General features: G+C 41.4%; 1 protein-coding gene across 2 annotated transcripts in view; it reads right to left on the reverse strand.

Annotated features, from left to right (window-relative positions):
* The window catches only part of LYPD6B (LY6/PLAUR domain containing 6B), a 31,919-nt gene extending 12,286 nt beyond the window's left edge, over positions 1-19,633 (reverse strand). Inside the window, exons 1-2 of one of the 2 annotated variants that reach the window (XM_024756254.1) lie at positions 19,451-19,633; positions 1,229-1,381 (exon numbers count right to left, since the gene is read on the reverse strand). In XM_024756254.1, the coding sequence (XP_024612022.1) occupies positions 1,229-1,343 (115 nt within the window). In that variant the 5' untranslated portion in view covers positions 1,344-1,381; positions 19,451-19,633. The remainder of the gene's footprint in view (positions 1-1,228; positions 1,382-19,450) is intronic. The other variant, XM_024756253.1, reaches the window with a different exon arrangement.
* Between the last annotated feature and the right edge of the window lie 779 nt (positions 19,634-20,412).

A 20,412-nucleotide genomic window follows, 5' to 3' on the forward strand; every position in this document is an offset into this window, starting at 1 on the left:
TTTTCTTCTACACATTTCCTGTCTCTTTGGAATTTTCTATAGTAATCAAATATTACTTTTTTCTCTTTAATAATTTTTTCTTATAAAAGGTTACAAATTTGTCAGTAATGTAGATTTTATGAAAAGTATGTCTATGCTCTGCCATTAAGCTATCAGTATATGATCACTATCAATTTAGAAATTTGTAATAAATGATGATAGTTTAAGATGTGTGTGGGCTATTTTTCATATGTATATGGTTGTGTAGTATATACGTGCGTACACATACACCTACTAATGACTGAAGGTCCTTAAAAACAGAATGGTAATCATATAGGAGTATGGAGTATGAGTACTCCTCCTTTAGAAGTATAAAGACAGTGGTTCCCGAACCTGGCTGTGTGTCAACAGCATCAGGAGAACTTTTTTAAAAAGAAGAGGGGGAAAAGGGAAAACAAATATTCTGCATACCACCCTTCTGACTACTGAATCTCGGGAGAAGGGACCCAGGAATATGTAGTTTTAAACGCTTTTATTGCGATTCTGATACTCTTACAGACGTGGGAACCACTGGCATTCACATTTCCACGAAACAATTTTCATCTATAACCAATTCTCTGTAAAGTATATCAGAGAAGTTTTACTTGTCTGGAGAGAAAGGAGGTGAGATTATATATATGTTAATACTTCATTAAAAGTATTTTTAAATGCATTTTCCTCTTCAAATGGCTAATGACCTTAGAATAGATTCTTGGAATTACTAAATATATATATATATATTATATATGTATATATAGTGACTGTGCGTAACATTAATGAAAATCTAAGTAGTATTCCCCTCCAAATTTCAAACATGCTAATCTGTTTTCAAAATTGTTAATGGCCATTTGAAAGTATATATAATTTATGCAGAAGCTTCCTACAGTCAATATCCTTCTCCAAGGAAGATATCAACAAAGAACACTGAATTTCTCCTGCTGAGCCATTCTTATGGACAGTGTTCAGAAGATTAATTTAAACAAGAACCCTTTTGAGACTTCAGCAGGAAGCCAAACCATTTTAAAGAAATTGAGAAAATTTCTGTCACCATGTGTTACCCTTACTCATGGAAGTAGTAAAGACTTTCTGATTTATGCTGGGTATAAACCAAACATTCCAGAAAAGGCAAAGTTACTATAGGGAAACAGGGACTTCAAACAGTTACTCTGACCCCCCCCCATCATCAGTGATGGTGACAACCACTACTTACGGTCAAGAGGAGGCTGCACGTTATAGAAGTTGATGTTCTTGGCAAATGCCCGGTTTTCTGAGAAGATAAAGGTCTGGACCACAGCTACAGTGAGGGCATGACAGAGGAGTAGCATTCTGACCCTGGGTGTGGAGAAGTCCAAAACTCATACACCTGCAGCGAAAAGACACTGGTTGAGTTTATTTGCATTTTATACATCACCAGGAGTACGTTTTGCTTCTGTTTGGAAAGCTTGATTATTCAAATATATTCAACAATCTACTTGTTCTGTAGGGCCAGCACCTGTGAGTAAACTGCATTCTTCCCCATCAGATGAGAGTTAAACAATGCCTTTTACTGGGCAGGCCTCTGCACGCTGCAGGACGCCCAGTGGCCTGGGTTCCTGGAGATCAAGCAGCAGTCCTGGCCCGGCTGCGCCCCGTTCCACTGCTGCCTCAGTGGGCTGGTTTACTTCGTGCTGAACCACCTGATCTTTGAACAACCACAGATCGGGTCAGAGGCATGCTCAGCTGAAGTTACAGAACCACCTGTCTGAAATTCCATCCCCTGAGTTACATACCTATGGTTGACGAATTTTGCAACTCTTGCAAAACTTGGAAGAAACAATAAAAGCTGGAGCAGTAGGAAGGACACTGAGTAAAAGGGCAACCAGTTTGAGAAACAAAGTCTCTGCTGGATCCCAGAACACACAGACACTGAGAAGAGAAACTAGGGTAACCATGAAATGCCATCCCCACCTGTTTCCGTCACATCGGGAGCAAGGAGAAGCAGCCAGGTGGTTCTCAAGGAAACAGAATAACAGTTGTTTGAAAACCATACATATAACGTTAGTCCTGGCCCACAGATACTGTTCATCACTTTCAGCCACTTAATGACAGCCAGGGCCAAAACCCAGTGAAACAACAGAGTAAACACAGCACTGAGTAAGGTGTTCCATCTTAAGCCCCTCAGGTTCCACCCTCTAGCAGCAGACCTGCTAGTAAGGAAATCTTCAGGAGACATGCTCGGAACCTGGAACATCACCACTAGCAGGTTCTCTTTGAGAAGGGGGAGGTGTGGGCCAGTAGAAAAAGTAACTAACTTGGAATCCAAAGACTTTGGTTCAGGTGCTAGCTCTGCTATTTATTAGTGGCCTGACCTTGGGCAAGCTCTTTAAACTCTATTAACCTCAATTTCTTCATCTGTAAAGTGGCTTAATAACACCCGCCCCGCCCACACAGTTGGGTAATTGTGAGCATCAAGTAGAGGCTTGAGTAGGATCACATAGAACTGCTTGCATAAGAGCACTTGTAATACAAGTTCTGTGAAAATTTTGGAATTTTAGGGTTCAAAAATATTGGCTAGGGGCTTCCCTGGTGGCGCAGTGGTTGGGAGTCCGCCTGCCGATGCGGGGGGGGGCGCAGGTTCGTGCCCCGGTCCGGGAGGGTCCCGCATGCTGCGGGGCAGCTGGGCCTGTGAGCCGTGGCCGCTGGGCCTGCGCGTCCGGAGCCTGTGCTCCGCGGCGGGAGGGGCCACGGCAGTGGGGGGCCTGTGTACTGCAAAAAAAATATATATATATTGGCTAGGGATTCCCTTGGTGGTCCAGTGGCTAAAATTCCATGCTTCCACTGCAGGGGGCATGGGTTTGATCCCTGGTTGGGGAACTAGGATCCCACATGCCTCATGGCATGGCCAAAAATAAATATATAAATTGTTTTGAAAAAAAAAAAAAAAATATATATATATATGTATATATATGCTGAACCTGTTTTATTCTTGCTGAATCAATAGGTCTCAGTGGGTTTAGGGAGTCTTCCAAAGAAAAAAAGTTTGACGTCCACAAATCCAACCATAATCCTTCACATGGATACTTTCTTTGAAGCCAGGGTAAGAATGCGTAAGTTCTAGGGATTTTATGCCCCCCGTCTTGTGTTGTGAGTATACTGGTTTTGTATGGGTGGTTAATAATGCCTACCTATAGAGAATGAGCTGAAAATCAGACAGAATGTACCCACGACATCATATCATCCCTACAGATGGCTTTGGCTTTTGCTACTGAGAGAACTGAGTCCCTAAGGAAGGACTCAGGGTGAAAAACCTGGTAAGTTTCACAAAACAATAGCGCTAAACTTTGTACACTGCATTTCAGTTCAGTACAGAATCGGACCTAGTGATACACCAATATATTTCTAATTCTGTCCTTGTTCATTTTAGAAACGAAAATTGACCTTTCACAGTTATCAAGTTTCTAAATCCTACTGTATGCTCTTTCTGAAGAAATGAACATTTAACCAACTCTATTATTCCTTACAGACCAGTGGTTATACTGACACAAATTCTGCTTCCCTATTCATTTCTCTGAGTTGGACTGTTCCGTATTCGCTATGAATCTGTAGCCAAGTAATTGATACCCCTTCTTGACACCAGTGGAGACCTTTTGAATGAGGGAGACTAATCCCTCTCTCACAAGCCTGAAAATGACTGTGTTCCAAGAGCCACCCACAAGTGCTCTTGTAAAGTGGAGAGGATGCCTGAGATCACAGCATTCATATTACCTACATTCAAGTCCCTTTTGCATCACTAAGCGACTATGGAAATTGAGACAAGTTGCTTAAGCTTTCCAAGCCTCAGCTTCCCCATCTGCAGAACAGGCATAATGACAGTCCCTATTTCATAGTGTGGAGCTGAGGACTGAGTGACACCATGCATACAAAGCACTCAGCCAGTGCTGGGCACAAGGTCAAAGCTGTATTTATGGAGCACTCTCTGTTCTGTGGTAAAGAGCCTTCATTGACTCACATACCTGCCTTCAAACCTACAATCTTTGTAGCTTCGTGCAAGTTCCTTAACTTCCCTGTACCACAATTTTTGCATCTACAAAATGGGAGTAATACCAATAATATCTACCTCATAGGGTTATAGGAATTAAATTAGTTAATACATATAAAGCACTTGAACTACCTAATTCGCTATGTGCTCGGCATTTTGCTAATTCTTATGTAAGCATTTACGTAAGCATTTATTATGATGAACAAATCCCCAAATACTTTGGGATCACAATTCAGAACGCCTGATTTTCCTCACATAGTCTCAGTGAGACAAAAGCCCATTCATTCATTCAACATACCATTATTGACCCCTCATACATAACAGATGTTTTTACCACTAGATCCCCAACAAGGCCTTTGCTCTCAAGCAATCTGCATTTTAGAGGGAGAAGACAGCCAGTAAATATGGAAAAGACCATAATTTCTGATCGTCATAAACTCTGTGGAGGAAAAATAAGGTGATATGTTAGTGAATAGCAGGACCTGCTTTATATATATGGTGGGCCTGGTACATCTGAGTAGGTGACATGCACACAGGTGAATTAAATGTTGAGAAGAAAGTGTCCAAGCAAAGAATCAAGGGAAGAGAAACCAAGGTCCTCAGTTGGGAAGAAGTGTGCCTCGTCGGCGGATCTCAGAAAGCAGCCAGCGTGACGAGAGCATGAGAAAGGGGGAAAGAGACAAAGCCAAGCCAGTGGGGTCAGGCCACACACGCACTTAGCAAGCCGTGGCAAGGATTTCAGGTCCTGCAAAGTCAAAAAACGGTTCGAATTTACATTATCTAGTTTTGAAAAATACTCTTAAGAAAGCTTTGGAGAGTAGTAATTGGTCCCAAACACCTAGCCTTATTTCTAGCTCCTGGAAGAAAGGAAGGCAAGTAAGTGCATTCCTTTCTTCCAGGAGGAATACAGAGCTCAGATACACCACAAAGCTTCTTCTGAATGGATGACAGAAGACTTAAAAAACGACCGATAGACTTATGTTTTGGTTTCTCCTTTCCTGGAAAGAGCACTGTAGGGAGGATAGTCTCATTACTGTTACATAACAGGACAGGGGGGTTCAGGGGCAGTACACGCCAAGATCCTTGCATGGTCTGAAACATAGCATCCCCTCAAAACATGTCCGCACAGCTTGTTCTAGCACAGAAGTTGAAAATAGTGAAAAACATACCACAAGAACATTGCTTCCATATAGACTAGATCTATTTTCATTTCCATTTTTAGTTAAAACAGCATAGCCTTATTCTATCAAAATCCTCCAAAACTGCAAAGGTTTTACCTGTCAAATGAAGAAAGCACTAAATAACAGTATCTCACATTTTCCAGAGCATGCTTTATAATCTATCACTACATACTGCTTTTCTCCCAAGCACCTATATTTATCTCTGTCTTTCAGTACATAGGTTTGTGTTAACATGACTGCTTTATTTTTTCACAACGAAAAGACATTAGGATAATGAAAAAGCAAATGACTATAGTATCTGAAAATTGTTTTACATTTGGAATCATTTCACGGAGACTCTGAACTAAAAATTATCTGCTGAAACTTTGCTGAGTAGGCTCTCGTTGCAATCTTTCTAGCAGAACAAGGTTATAGCAGAGCTTGTATTCTGCCCCAGAAGGAAAACAAATCTTTAATACAAGCTAGACTAAACCATTCTGGTACTTTCTCTAGGACCATCACATAGAGCAGAGTTCTTCATATGGGGGAGAGGGGACCTGTGAGCTTCTTAAGGTTATTTGCAAAATTGTGTCAATACGTATTTTCCCCCTGGGTTGAGTCTCTCAAAGGAATCTGAGACCTACATAATGGTTAAGAACAGCTCCTTGCTGACTCAGAATATGGCCGTTATGATTTGGCCTCCTGTAACTTAGATGTTTTCTTATATTGACACTAAGAAAGCTCCACATCCATGTTAGGTATCTGGTCCACACTTCTCAAACACAAGGGTACCTCAAAACGTTCCTCCCCAGACACAGCTCATTACCATCATCCATCTTTCCCAGAGAGTAGACCTTGTCAGAAACCCCTCACCTGTGGTGCTGGTCTTTATTTTATGAGTCCTCTCTTTGGAAAGTACATTAATTTTTGTTCTAGAATGCAGTGTGCTTCTTTGCCGAGAGGGAAGGGATTTTTGCAAGGCGCATTGGTAGGGATACAACAGGGGTAGGCAACTCTCAGGCATTCCAGGGAACAGCGGGTAGCCAGATTCGTAAATTTAGGAAACCCCAAGTGAGACTGGCCCGCTACTGCCCGGAGTCAAGGACCTACGTGGCCCTTGGTCCACAAGCATGACTATTTCCCAGGTCTGAGCCATGGCCATCATCTCCTCCTATATGTGGCATTTTTAAGCTTCCTTGGGGAATGTGCGGGCCTGAGGAAGGGACACATCCTTGACCTCAAACGCTTTTGAGGTAGGAAGAGGACTACATTACTTTTTATATTCCCTAGGCCCATACTCAGCACATGGTAGATATTCAATGAGTACGTCTGGGAATAGAACCAACATCATAAGCTATGACCTATATAAGGAGCACCTTTCTTAGCAAGTAAGACAAAGGCTGTGAGCAGTAAGGAGCTGCCAGAGCATCCAAAGATGATAAAGAAATGATGGAATCAAAAAGGAGATGTGAAACAGAAGAGGCCAAGCAGAGGTGGTAAATACTGGCACTTCTTGCACAACTGCTAATAATGAGTCAGCAAGCACCAGGCCAACCTCCACTGCCAATAAAACAAATGAAGTACAAAATTTAAGGGGAGCAGCTCTCCTAAGTCCAACATGCCTATCAACACTCGCATTCACACCTTCCTGCAAGCATCACTTATCCCGCAGCAAGACACTTTAATGACAAACCTAATAGGCCTGGCTACCCTGTAAAAAGAATAGAAGGCAAAGAGGAAATTCAACATAAGTGCTGGAATTTTACTCAGAAACAGTGGAAAAGATGAAAACACTCCTCTGAAAAGGAGAAATCTGACGGAAAACCTTACCGTCCATTCCAAGGGTGGTACTACTTGCTTCTGGCTATTAGGAGAGGTTGGCCAATGGAGATACGCTGGTTCTCATTAAATTTAGGAAGAACGTCACGGGATCTAAGCTGAGACTCTGCTCCAGCTCTCTTCCTTGAGGGGAACCTCGCCTGGGCACTGAGAGCCCAGCTCCTGCGGCTCAGCTTTTACCTTCTCTGACAGATTCTCTGCTCCGGTACATGAAGAGTTTCTTTTCCCCGCTAAGTTTAAATATTAATTTTAAAGATATTTAATTTAGCATTTCTACGTGCCTGAAGCAAAATACAAGAGAGAATTTTAGCTTATGCTCAGTCCATCATGTTTATCTGAAAATACAGAAATCTCCGTGGAGTACCATGGATTCTACTCTTGCATAATAACATTCAGGAGGGAAAAACAGAATCATGATTCAACCTCTCAGTACTGCTTGTCCAAATCTTGAAAGCAGCATGATCGTAAGTCATGCATTCATACTAGGTACTGTGCTGAGCACTTAGTATACAACACTGAATGAGAGAGACACAGTCCCTGTGCTGTCACACGTTATTGGAGCCCAAAAGTCAACGTGAACCACTAGTGAGCTGCGACTGTCAAGAGTTAATACAATCATCTTTGAGGGGGGAAAACAATGGACTTTTGATTCAAGTAGACCTAGGATAAAATTCTGGTTCTACATTTAGTAATCAGGCGACCACAGAGTTAAGAAGTATTGTCCCCATTTGCCACTAAGACAAGCAAGGCTTAGAGTCGTGTAGGTAGAATTTCTAAACTGTGTGGATTGAGTGCAATTACATAAGTAATGTACATTTTACTTAGACGATGTTGAAGACATGTTCTCCCCCTTCCCTCCCTCCCCCCAGGCTTTTTCAGGTAACATTAGCAGGAGAATAGAGATCAGATCAAGGGATATAACTGTCCAATTCCATTCCACATCAGCTGGACCAAATCTAATAAACTGTGTTGAGTTCTCTGCACTCATTTCTTAAGAAGATTCAGAAGTTCCCTCTATTGCAACCAAGTGAGAAGTTGGAATGAATGACTGCCAAGGTTCCTTTCACTTCTAATATTCTATGATTTTAGGGGAAGGATATTAATGAAGACTTTAGTTATGCCATAAAAAGTCATAAATGTAATACAATATCATAATGTTTCAGATTTCTGCTATACTCTTTTAAAGTAAAACCTAAAAAAAAAAATCTCATAAAGCACAGGATCAAAGACTCACAGAACTGAGTATCTCATTTCTAAACATAAAGCTGTGCATTTTGCAGTGCTAAAGATGGGAGTTTTTCCCACTACATGCAACGTGATACAAGATAATGTCTAAAACCGTGCTATTATTAAAATAACTTCATTATGCAAATCAATCGTGAATTAATACAGGGCCCATAAGTGTGTAATTTGGGTGAAGAAATAGTCTAATCAATTTTAAAGACATCTTTTTAAACGTGATTCAAATTTTAAGAAAAAGCTAAAAGACACTTCCAAAGTAATAGCTTTTCAGCTGCATTAAAAAAAAATAAATTTAGGGCTTCCCTTGGTGGCGCAGTGGTTGAGAGTCTGCTTGCCAATGCAGGGGACGCGGGTTCGTGCCTCGGTCTGGGAAGATCCCACATGCCGCGGAGCGGCTGGGCCCGTGAGCCATGGCCGCTGAGCCTGTGCGTCCCGAGCCGGTGCCCCGCAACGGGAGAGGCCACAACAGTGAGAGGCCCGCGTACCGCAAAAATAAATAAATAAATTTATTTTATTTACTTATTTTGGGCTGCGTTGGGTCTTCGTTGGTGTGCGCGGGCTTCCTCTAGTTGCGCGAGCGGCGGCTAATCTTCATGCGGTGCACAGGCTTCTTACTGCGGTGGCTTCTCTTGTTGCAGAGCACGGGCTCTAGGCGTGTGGGTTTCAGTAGTTGTGGCATGCGGGCCCAGTATTTGTGGCTTGCGGGCTCTAGAGTTCCGGCTCGATCGTTGTGGCACATGGACTTAGTTGCTCCACAGCATGTGGGATCTTTCTGGACCAGGGCTCAAACCCGTGTCCCCTGCATTGGCAGGCGGATTCTTAACCACTGCGCCACCAGGGAAGTCCTGCATTTTTGTCAAAGATACCATTTTACATCTTTTTGAGAAGGCTCTCATGACACAGGAGAATAAGAAGGTAAGAACTCCATGTGAACAAGATTAGATGTTTAGGAGTTAGAAACAGGACTCCTTTTAAAAAGAATCAAGATTGGTTTGTCATGTTGTATTGAACTATGTGGACAAATGGTAGGAATCTAATAAAACTATGTTAATTGATTATATTTGAGAGTATCCTTCACACAGGTGGAATAATTTTTACCCAGTTTGCTTCCATAAATGATTTTTAGGAGGCTGATGCCAAGTCACTTATGCATTAAACCTCTCAAAAGAGTCAAAACCATATTGGATGAGAGGAAAATAAAGATCCTAACCCCTTCTATGAATGGTGTTCCTCTGCTGTATGTCACGCTTTGCTCTGTACTTCCCAGGAGCCAAGAGAGACACACATGGAACACACATTCTCATTATTTGTAAAAAGAAAACTCCCCCTGATCCTTAATTCTCAAACTAGTGGTCCCTATGCATGTTTATACAGAGAGCAGCAAACAACATACGGATAATGCCCGAAATTTGTTTTGAAGAGCTCCAGATGCATCCCTCATTTGGCCGTTTCTTTAAAAAAGCCAAAGGCATAAATATTAAGAGGTAATTTTACAAAGATATTTGCACTGTCAGGCAGGCAAATGAGAGAGATTATTTTCTTTTCTGTGTGAGAGGGGTATTTTGAAATTTGAGAGGAAGATACAATAACTGGACAGAAGTTCTGCGGGAGAGCTGCAGGCACACAGGTGTTGGTGCTGTTAATGGGTGATTCTACCGGCAGAACTGCACGGATATAAACTGAGTGGCAACAGAGGCTGGGCACGGAAGACATCGTTTTTATGTTCCCTATCCTTGCTTGCTGTACTGAACTCATTTCTTTTAATAACCAATCAAAGTTCACATAATAGAAATCTAGGCTGAAATGTCCGACAGCTGGCTAAGGATCCATTATTCTATAATTGTTGAGTGGAGGAGAACCACCCCAAAGATGCATTCTCAAACACACGGCACTCGTGTGAAAATAGCACTCATGCGTGAAGATAGAACTCAACTGAGAAAACAGCTTTCAAGGTCACTAGACGTGCAGGTGATGGCTAGCACTTCTGACTTCATTTAGTCTCAGCTGAGGTAGAAAAATGACCATAAAACTAGAGTGTATACACACAGATGTGTCCCTCATTTGAATCTCTCTGTATATATTCTCTAATATGATGAAATATCTGTACCAAAGCAGAAATCTTAGATGACAGGTTCATCTGGATACGTGTGTGTGTGTGTGTATATGTATGTGCATATACGCACGCATACATGTATCTTATTGAATGAATTCACTGCTCAAGCACTATGTGCCAGGTGATAAAGAATCCCTAGAACTCTGTTAAGAGACTGTATTAGCAGTCACGTCCAATGCTTTCAGCACCTGCACCGTTATCTGTCATTTGGGAGAGCTTTAGGATGCAGAACTCTTAACTATGCATTCGTCCTGTTGTCCTTCTTCTGTGCTGAGGCTTTATGTCACTGACCACTGTTTATAACGCTAGCTCAAATTATTCCTGATTCTGCATCTAAAAATGTATTATACAAGAACATGTTCATGGCTATCATTCTGAAACAGAAGGGCACTTGAAAACCAACAATAGACTACACGCAATGGCGAAAGACTATCGTGCTGACTTTTTCGCACAATCACAAAATCCAGAACAGATTATTCAAAGAACTCTCTGGAAGCTGACAGGCTTATAAAAGCAATCCTAATAAAAAAATTTCTGCATTCTACATATATAACAAAGTTACAGCATGTCACTTGCTCTATAAATGGTCACTATTACCGCTTGGAGCAGAAGGAAACGTACACATATAAAGATATATATGTGCATAATTGTATATTCCCAGAGGAAACTGTAAAAGTATGTGCATTAAATAGTGTTTTAATTGCAGCATGAAAAACGACGCTTAAGCAATGGTTCACAGTCCCACAAGGGTAAAGTCAAGTGTAAACGCTGCCTAGTATAATGGGGGGAGAATGGACGGGGCACTCAGGCATGGGAGCAAATTCTGATCCTGTCACTAGTTGGATCTATTACTTCTGGCTGATCCCTCTACAGCTCTGAGGTTCAGTTTCCTATCAGTAAAAGAGAGATATTAAATATCTATTTTGCAGAGAGTTGTGGGAATTAAAGGACAAGGAATAAGTCCCTACCCATTGCTGCTTTTTCAAATTATTAAATAAATTTAAAAGCTAAAAATAGAGATTTATGGCTCCTCAGTGAATAACATACCAGCCAATATCGTTAAGATTACGCTGTATCTGGCTAGATTTAAGACTGAAATTCAATACACATATTTTCAGCTCTCAAATACTATGATTATCTGAGCATATATGAGAGAAGAATGTAAAACTCCTCTGAAGACAGATTTTAAGAAAACTATTCTAGAATATATGTGGGTACAATATTTAGGCCTCAGTGGAACATTTTCATTTATCTGCTTTCTGATAAATCTATATTCTTTGTCTACGCTCATAAATAAAAGGCAGTTCTCATAAAGTGTGCTCGAGAAAGCAACAGGCTCTGTGCTCTCACATGTGTCATTACCTTGTATTTCTCCACCCCATGGAATAGTCCCCACCCTGAAAAAAGCTTGGGGTTCATTTAGGGACACAAGACTGCCCTCCTTGCTGAGCACTGGGGTGGGCACGGCAGCTCCAGTCCTTGCTTAGAGATGGGCTAAAGGTCTCTAAAGGACTCACACACTTGCAGGCCTTACCTTTAAAAAAAAAAAAAAAAAGAAAAGCTTTTCCATCTTTTCCATTTCCATTTCCATGTTCACTGTTCATTTAGATTTTAGGTGAACGATGTGAAGATTGTGAGAACTCTGTTTTCAACAACTGAAGTTCTGCCCACGAATGGCCTATTCACATGTGGTTCAACACACACTAGGTTAGGCCTTAAATATGCTATGACCACACGATCTTCCCAAGCTATCCTAAAAGGGTAAAAGGAGGTGAACCCTGCTGGGCTTTCACCTCTTGCTCCTGTAGCCCCACCCTCCAACCTTGTCCACCCTGCTCTGTGCCCTGGGAAGCCAAGCTATGAAGACCAGGCACACAGCTCCCTTTTCCACCGGCTTTCAGCTTCATTTGGCCAGTGGCAGAAACTGGCAGATCAGAGGGTGGGCAGAGAGTGAGACTGGGGAAGTTACTCCCCTGACCCACTCCCTGCCAGGCTGTCGTCATGTCGCTCAGCTCCCATCAGGTCCCTGGCTCCACAGCTACCTTCTCCTGGGTTCTGGTAACCACTTATCTTATCCTTTAGGCCTATAGGATAGAAATGGCTTCTCTCTGTTGCCAGCTATGAAGACTAGGTGAGCCCACACCACTGTAAACAGCCCCTCATTCATTCTCTTAAACAACACCAGTCTGAATATGCCATCTCATTCCTGCCAGGACCCTGACTAAGCCTTGAGTCCAGCCTCAAAACACCAGGAAAAGAGCCACACTGAACCAGAGCATCAGGACTTGCTGTTACAGCAGGTATTGATACAAACAGCTGCAGTGACTTTAGAAGAGCATAAGAACAGTTGTTACTCTTATGTCATAAAAAACCAACAACTGGATTTATGCTACAAACCAATCAAGGTGAGACTGAAGGCTTTAAAAAGAAAATATCAACAAGAAAAATCTAGCTGAAAATTATTCTTTAATCCCATGCAAATATCACAAGCCCACCAAAAATGCGGCTTTTTCTGCTGCTACCATCACTGAAGAACATCATTAAATAAGGAGAAGGGTGGGGGGGCAAGGTTCCAGAACCTCAATAAAAGAGCTGAGAAAAATGAACACATAATTTTATGAACATAGCACTGAAGCCCACGGAAGCTTTAGTGTATTCAAGGCTGCACTCTTGCAGCATCATAGAACCTAACACATATCTACACAGAGGTGTAAGTTTATTTAAATATAAAAAATTCACAGAGGGGAGGGGCCAAGATGGGGGAGCAGAAAGACCCTGAGCTCACCCCATCTCATGAGCACACCAAAACAACATCTGCAGAACCACCATCCATAAAAAAAAAAAGACTAGAACCTACTAGAAAAGATCTTCTCCAACTAAAGACATAACGAAGGAACCACAAGACAAGTAGGAAGCGCAGACTCAAGATATAATCAAATCCCATCCCCCAGGGTGGGCGACCCACAAACGGGAGAATTCTATTGCAGAGGTTCTTCCACAGGCATGAGAGTTCTAGGCGCCCTGTCAGGCTCCCCAGCCTGGGGTTCCTGCATCAGGAAGATGATACCCTAGAGCATTTGGCTTTGAAGGCCAAGGGGTTAATTTCCGGAGCCTCGCAGAACTCAGGGAAATAGAGATTTCATTCTTAAAGGGCCTACCCGAAATGTCACACATACCAGGACCCAAGGCAAAAGCAGTAATTTGATAGGACCCTGGGCCAGACCTACCTGCTTGTCTGGGAGAGTCTCCTGGAGAGGTGAGGGATGGCTGCGGCTCACCCAGGGGACATAGACAGTGGTGGCAGCCATACTGGGGAACATTCTACCCATGAACACTACTGATGGCAGCTGCCATCTTGGCTCAAGACCTGACCCCACCCAACAGCCTTTAGGCACCAGTACTGGGATGCCTCAGGCCAAACAACTAACTGGACAGAGACACATCCCTATCCATCAACAGATGACAGGCTGCCTTAAGATTTCCTGAGCTCACAGCTGCCTCTAAAAACACCCTAGATACAGCCCTGCCTACCAAAGGGCCAAGACCCAGCTCCACTCACCAGTGGGCAGGCACTGGCCCTTCTCTCCAGGAAGCCTGCAAAAGCCTCTAGACCAGCCTCATCCACCAGGGGGCAGACACCAGAAGCAAGAAAACTACAATCCCACAGCCTGCGGCTCCTGCTCGCAGCAGGCCAGATCTTAACCTGGGAACAGCTGGGCCCGGGTCCTGGCCCTGTCCACGAGCAGGCCAGTGCAAACTTCAGGACGCCACAGACCCCATACCCAACTGTGTCAGGAACATCACCCCCCAAACAATCTGAAACAAGATCTGAGATCCCTGGGCCCTGCAGCCAGACTACAGGAAACAGCTCTGTCTACCAGTGGTCCAGCACTAACTCCAGGACCTGGCCTCACCCACCAGTGGGTGGCCAGCAGCCCCGGAGTCTTCAGGACCCTGACTCTGGCCATCAGTGAGCCAAAACTAGGCCTGGGACCCCTGGGGTTCTGCAGCCAGCCTCCTTGTGACCAGGCCCTGCTAACCAGCAGCCAGTAATCATGACGGCCTGCAGAGTACAAATGCAGAGTTTTAAAAATGCATTTGAAATTAAGAGATTGGCAACTTAAAACAATATATATGTAGGCTGCTATACAAAAACCTCATGATAACCACAAACCAAAAATCCATAATAGATATACATACAAGAAAGAAAAAGGAATCCAAACTTAACACTAAAGATAGTCATCAAATCACAGGAGAATAAAAGAAGAAGAAAGGGAAAAAGACCTATAAAAACAAATACAAAACAGTTAACAAAAGGGCAATAAGAACATACATATCGATAATTACCTTAAATGTAGTCAGGTTAAATACTCCAACCAAAAGACATAGAGTGGCTGAATGGATACAAAAACAAGACTCATATATATGCTGCCTAGAGAGACTCACTTCAGATCTAGAGACACATATAGACGGAAAGTGAGGGGATGGAAAAAAGTATTCCATACAAATGGAAATCAAAGAAAGCCAGAGTAGCAATACATGTATCAGGCAAAATAGACTTTAAAATAAAGACTGTTACAAGAGACAAAGCAACACACTACATAATGATCAAAGGATCAATCCCAGAAGATATAACAATTGTAAATATATATATGAACCCAACACAGAAGCACCTAAATATTTAAGGCAAATATTAACAGACATAAAAGGAGAAATCAACAATAATACAATATGGTAGGGGACTTTAACACCCTACTTACATCAATGGACAGATCACCAAGACAGAAAATCAGTAAGGAAACACAGGCCTTAAAAACCACATTAGACTAAATGGAATTACTTGATATATAGAGAGCATTCCATCTGAAAGCAGCAGAGTATACATTCTTTTCAGGAGCACATTGAACATTCTCTAGGATAGATCACATGCTAGGCCACAAAACAAGCATTGGTAGATTTAAGAAAACTGAAATCAAATCACACACCTTTTTGACCACAATGTCATGAGATCAGAAATCAACTACAAGAAAAAAACCTGCAGAAAACACAAACATATGGAGGTTAAACATTATGCTACTAAACAACCGATGGATCATTGAAGAAATCAAAGAGGAAATCAAAAAATACCTAGAGACAAATGAAAACACAAAATCAAATACCCATGGGACACAGCAAAAGTTTCTAAGAAGGAAGTTTATAGCAATACAAGCATACCTCAGAGAACAAGAAAAATCTCATAAATACCCTAACCTTACATCTAAAGGAACTAGAAAAAGAAGAATGAACAAAACCCAAAGTTATCAGAAGGAAAGAAATCATAAAGATCAGAGCAGAAATCAATGAAATAGAGACCAAAAAAAAAAAAAGATCAATGAAACTAAGAGCTGGTTCTTTGAAAAGATAAACAAAAGTGATAAACCTTTAGCCAGACTCATCAAGAAAAAATGAAGAGGGCCCAGGGCTTCCCTGGTGGCGCAGTGGTTGAGAGTCCGCCAATGAAAAAGGAGACGTTACAACTGACACCATAGAAATACAAAAGATCATAAGAGATTACTACAGGCTACTATATGCCAATAAAATGGACAACCTAGAAGAAATGGACATATTCTTAGAAAGGTACAATCTCCCAAAACTGAACCAGGAATAGAAAATATGAAAAGACCAGTTACCAGTAATGAAATTGAATCAGTAATTTAAAAACCTCAACAAACAAAAGTCCAGGACCAGATGACTTCACAGGTGAATTTCACCAAACATTTAGAGAAGAATTCATGCTTACCCTTCTGAAACTATTCCAAAAAACTGCAGAGGAAGGAACACTTCTGAACTCATTCTATGAGGCCACCATCACCAAAACCAAAAAGAGATATACCCCCCCCCAAAAAAAAATTACAGGCCAGTATCACTGATGAACATAGACACAAAAATCCTCAACAAAATACTAGCAAACCAAATCCAACGATGCATTAAAAGGATCATACACCATGATCAAGTGGGATTTATCCCAGGGATGCAAGGAATTTTCAATACCGCAAATCAATTGGTGTGATACACCACATCAACAAATTGAAGAATTTGTTCTTCAAAAGCCATACGATCATCTCAAAAGATGTAGAAAAAGCTATAAAATTCATCATCCATTTATGATAAAAACTCTTCAGAAAGTGGACATAGAGGGAACCTACCTCAACATAATAAAGGCAAACCCACAGCTAAAATCATACTCAACAGTGAAAAGCTGAAAGCATTTCCTCTAAGATCAGGAACAAGACAAGGATGCCCACTCTCACCACTTTTATTCAACATAGTTTTGTAAGTCGTAGCCACAAGAATCAGTGAAGAAAAACAAAGTAACCAAATTAGAAAGGAAGACTTAAAACTGTCACTGTTTGCAGATGACATGACACTATACATAGAAAATCCTGAAGACACTACCAGAAGACTACTAGAGCTCATTAATGAATTCAATAATGTTGCAGGATACAAAATTAATATATAGAAATCTGCATTTCTCTACATTTATATTGAAGTATCAATATCGAAAGGGAAATTAAGGAAACAATCCCATTTACCACAGCATCAGAAAGAATAAAATACCTGGGAATAAATATACCTAAGGAGGCAAAAAGACCTGTACTCTGAAAACTGTAAGGCACTGATGAAATAAATTGAAGACTACACAAACAGGTAGAAAGATATATACCATGTTCTTGTACTGTAAGAACAAACAGTTTATATGACTATACTGCCCAAGGCATTCTACAGACTCAATGCAGTCCTTATCAAATTAGCAGAGGGAGGAATACTCCCAAACTCATTCTACGAGGCCACCATCACCCTGATACCAAAACCAGACAAAGACGTCACAAAAAAAGAAAACTACAGGCCAATATCACTGATGAACATAGATGCAAAAATCCTCAACAAAATACTAGCAAACAGAATCCAACAGCACATTAAAAGCATCATACACCATGATCAAGTGGGGTTTATCCCAATAGTGTGGTACCGGCACAAAAACAGACACATAGATCAGAACAGGATAGAAAACCCAGAAATAAACCCACACTTATAGTCAAACTACGATAAAGGTGGCAAAAATATACAATGGAGAAAAAACAGTTTCTTCAGTAAGTGGTGCTGGGAAAACTGGACAGCTACATGTAAAACAACGAAATTAGAACATTCCCTCATACCATATACAAAAATAAACTCAAACTGGATTAAAGACCTAAAAGTAAGACCAAAACCATAAAACACTTAGAGGAAAACATAGGCAGAACATTCTTTGATATAAATTGCAGCGATATTTTTTTGGATCTCTCTCCTAAATTAAAGAAGATAAAAGCAAAAATAAACAAGTGGAACCTAATTAAACTTAAAAGATTTTGCACAGCAAAGGAACAACTGACGAAAAGACAACATATTGAATGGGAGAAAATATTTGCAAATGATATGACTGATAAGCGATTAATATCCAACATATATAAATAGCTCATAGAACTCAACATCAAAAAATAAACAACCAGATTAAAAAATGAGAAGAACTCGACAGACATTTTTCCAAAGAGGACATGCAGATGGCCAATAGGCACATGAAAAGAAGCTCCACATTGCTAATTATTAGAGAAATGCATATAAAAACCACAGTTAGATGTCATCTCACACCTGTCAAAATGACTATCATCAATAAGAACACAAATAACAAATGTTGGCAAGGATGTGGAGAAAAAGGAACCCTTGTACACTGTTGGTGAGAATGTAAATTGGTGCAGCCACTGTGGAAAAGAGTATTAAGGTTTCTCAAAAGCTAAAAATAGAGCTACCATATGACCCACAATTCCACTCCTGGGTATATATCAGAAGAAAGCAAAAACACTAATTCAATAAGATGCACGCACCCCAGTGTTCACATCAGCATTATTTACAATTGCCAAGATATGGAAGCAATCTAAGTGTCCATCAGCAGATGAACAGATAAAGAAAAAGTGGTACAGATATACAATGGAATGCTACTCAGCCATAAAAAATAATGAAATTTTGCCATTTTTAGCAACATGGAGGGACTTGGAGGGTATTATGCTAAGTGAAATATGTCAGAAAAAGAAAGCAATACTGCATGATATCACTTATATGTTGGAGGTTAAAAAATAAACTAGTGAATGTAACAAAAAAGAAGCAGACTCACAGATGTAGAGAATAAACTAGTGGTTACCAGTGGGGGTTGGATGGGAGGGTCAATATAGGGGTGGAGGAGTGGGAGGTACAAACTCTTGTGTTTAAAATAGGCTCAAGAGACTTCCCTGGTGGTGCAGTGGTTAGGAATCTGCCTGCCAATGCAGGGGACATGGGTTTGAGCCCTGGCCCGGGAAGATCCCACATGCCGCAGAGCAACTAAGCCTATGCGCCCCAACTACTGAGCCTGTGCTCTAGAGCCCGTGAGCCACAACTACTGAGCCCATGTGCCACAACTACTAAAGCTCGTGTGCCTAGAGCCCATGCTCTGCAACAGAGAAGCCACCACAATGAGAAACCTATGCATTGCAACGAAGAGTAGCCCCCGCTTGCTGCAACTAGAGAAAGCCCACGTGCAGCAACAAAGACCCCACGCAGCCAAAAAATAAATTGATTAAAAAAAATAATAAATAAAATGGTAAATTTTTAATAAATAAATAAAATAGGCTCAAGGATGTATTGTACAACACAGGAAATATAGCCAATATTTTGTAATAACTATAAATGCAAAGTAACCTTTAAAAATTGTATAATTTTTTTAATAAAATAAAAAGTCACTGAAAACCAGAATTTCATATTAACACAATGGTGCTTTGCCCTATTCTCCTTTCTTAAAATCTTGTATTTCAAGAAACAACACTATTTTTACATGACAATGGGTTTGTCATTTAACTTAAGGACCTTTTTCCTAATCTGCCTCTGATGATTCTCTGGTTACCTCTCACCTTCCACAGTCCCAAACCTTCCTATTGGGATAATGGTCTTAGCAGCCTCATTTGCCCAGAGAAGCCCTTTACTTCACCTTCCAAATTTACTCATACTCACCTTTCTTAATTTTCTTTTCTCCTCCTCTTTTACTCCCTGCTACCCTCACTCAAGGACACCTGAAAGAAAAAAAAAAAAAGAAAGAGTTCAGCTTGAAATGTACATTGAGATCTCATCCATATTCTGTACCAATTTCCAGACCATAAAACTCCTTATTGGCAAAGAAAGTGTTCTGTGATAATGCCTGAAATAGTCCCTTTTACCTTGTGCTTAAAATAAAACACACCTTGAACGTACTCTGTAAAGCAGCAGCATGCAATAACAGAAGACAAAGAGGCCAAAAGAGGGGTCTCTTTTCTCTTCCCCTTTTGTTAATGAACACAAAGATTCTTTTCACTGCAAACACCTAGGAGAGAAGACTAGCTTAGGGATTTGATAAGGTTGGCATCTGGAAAGTGAGGGGACTGAGGGAGCGCTGATCACCCTTCTTATTCTTCAGAGTACGCCGGAATGTGGAGCCGACTACAACTGACGCCCAGCTCACATCGTTGATGGCAAAGATGACTTCTCGTCCCCAGAGTCACAATTCTAGGCTACGGTCTTCCACTGTGACTAACAGCCGCCCCAGCAATGCCTGCACCTCAGGGCCATCACTCCTCCTGCCCCCATCATGGCTGCCCGTTACCACTTGCACAGGGTAGACACTGAGTAAGGAATCGTTGAATATGCCCGAACAAGGCTGACTTCACCCATTCATTCAGTCTGCAAAGCCCACTCCCCTGACTCTGATGACGACCAATTTCCATTTACCCTTTGCGGCCTGCATTTGGGCAGCAGGCAACTCCTGGCTGTGCAGCCTCAAATTAGCACGCTCACTACACCACATGACTCCGCAGCCAAGAACTTTCCCATCTGAAACTAATTAATCTTCCCCACCTCCCTGTGCGGTAAGCCAGTGTGTTCACCTGCAGGTTATAAGGAGGAAATTGGGGATGAGGAGGTTAGGAGCTGTGCCATGGGTT

This window comes from Neophocaena asiaeorientalis, unplaced genomic scaffold (genome assembly GCF_003031525.2).
Source record: "Neophocaena asiaeorientalis asiaeorientalis breed wild unplaced genomic scaffold, Neophocaena_asiaeorientalis_V1.1 scaffold447, whole genome shotgun sequence".
In the NCBI taxonomy this organism is placed as follows: domain Eukaryota; kingdom Metazoa; phylum Chordata; class Mammalia; order Artiodactyla; family Phocoenidae; genus Neophocaena; species Neophocaena asiaeorientalis.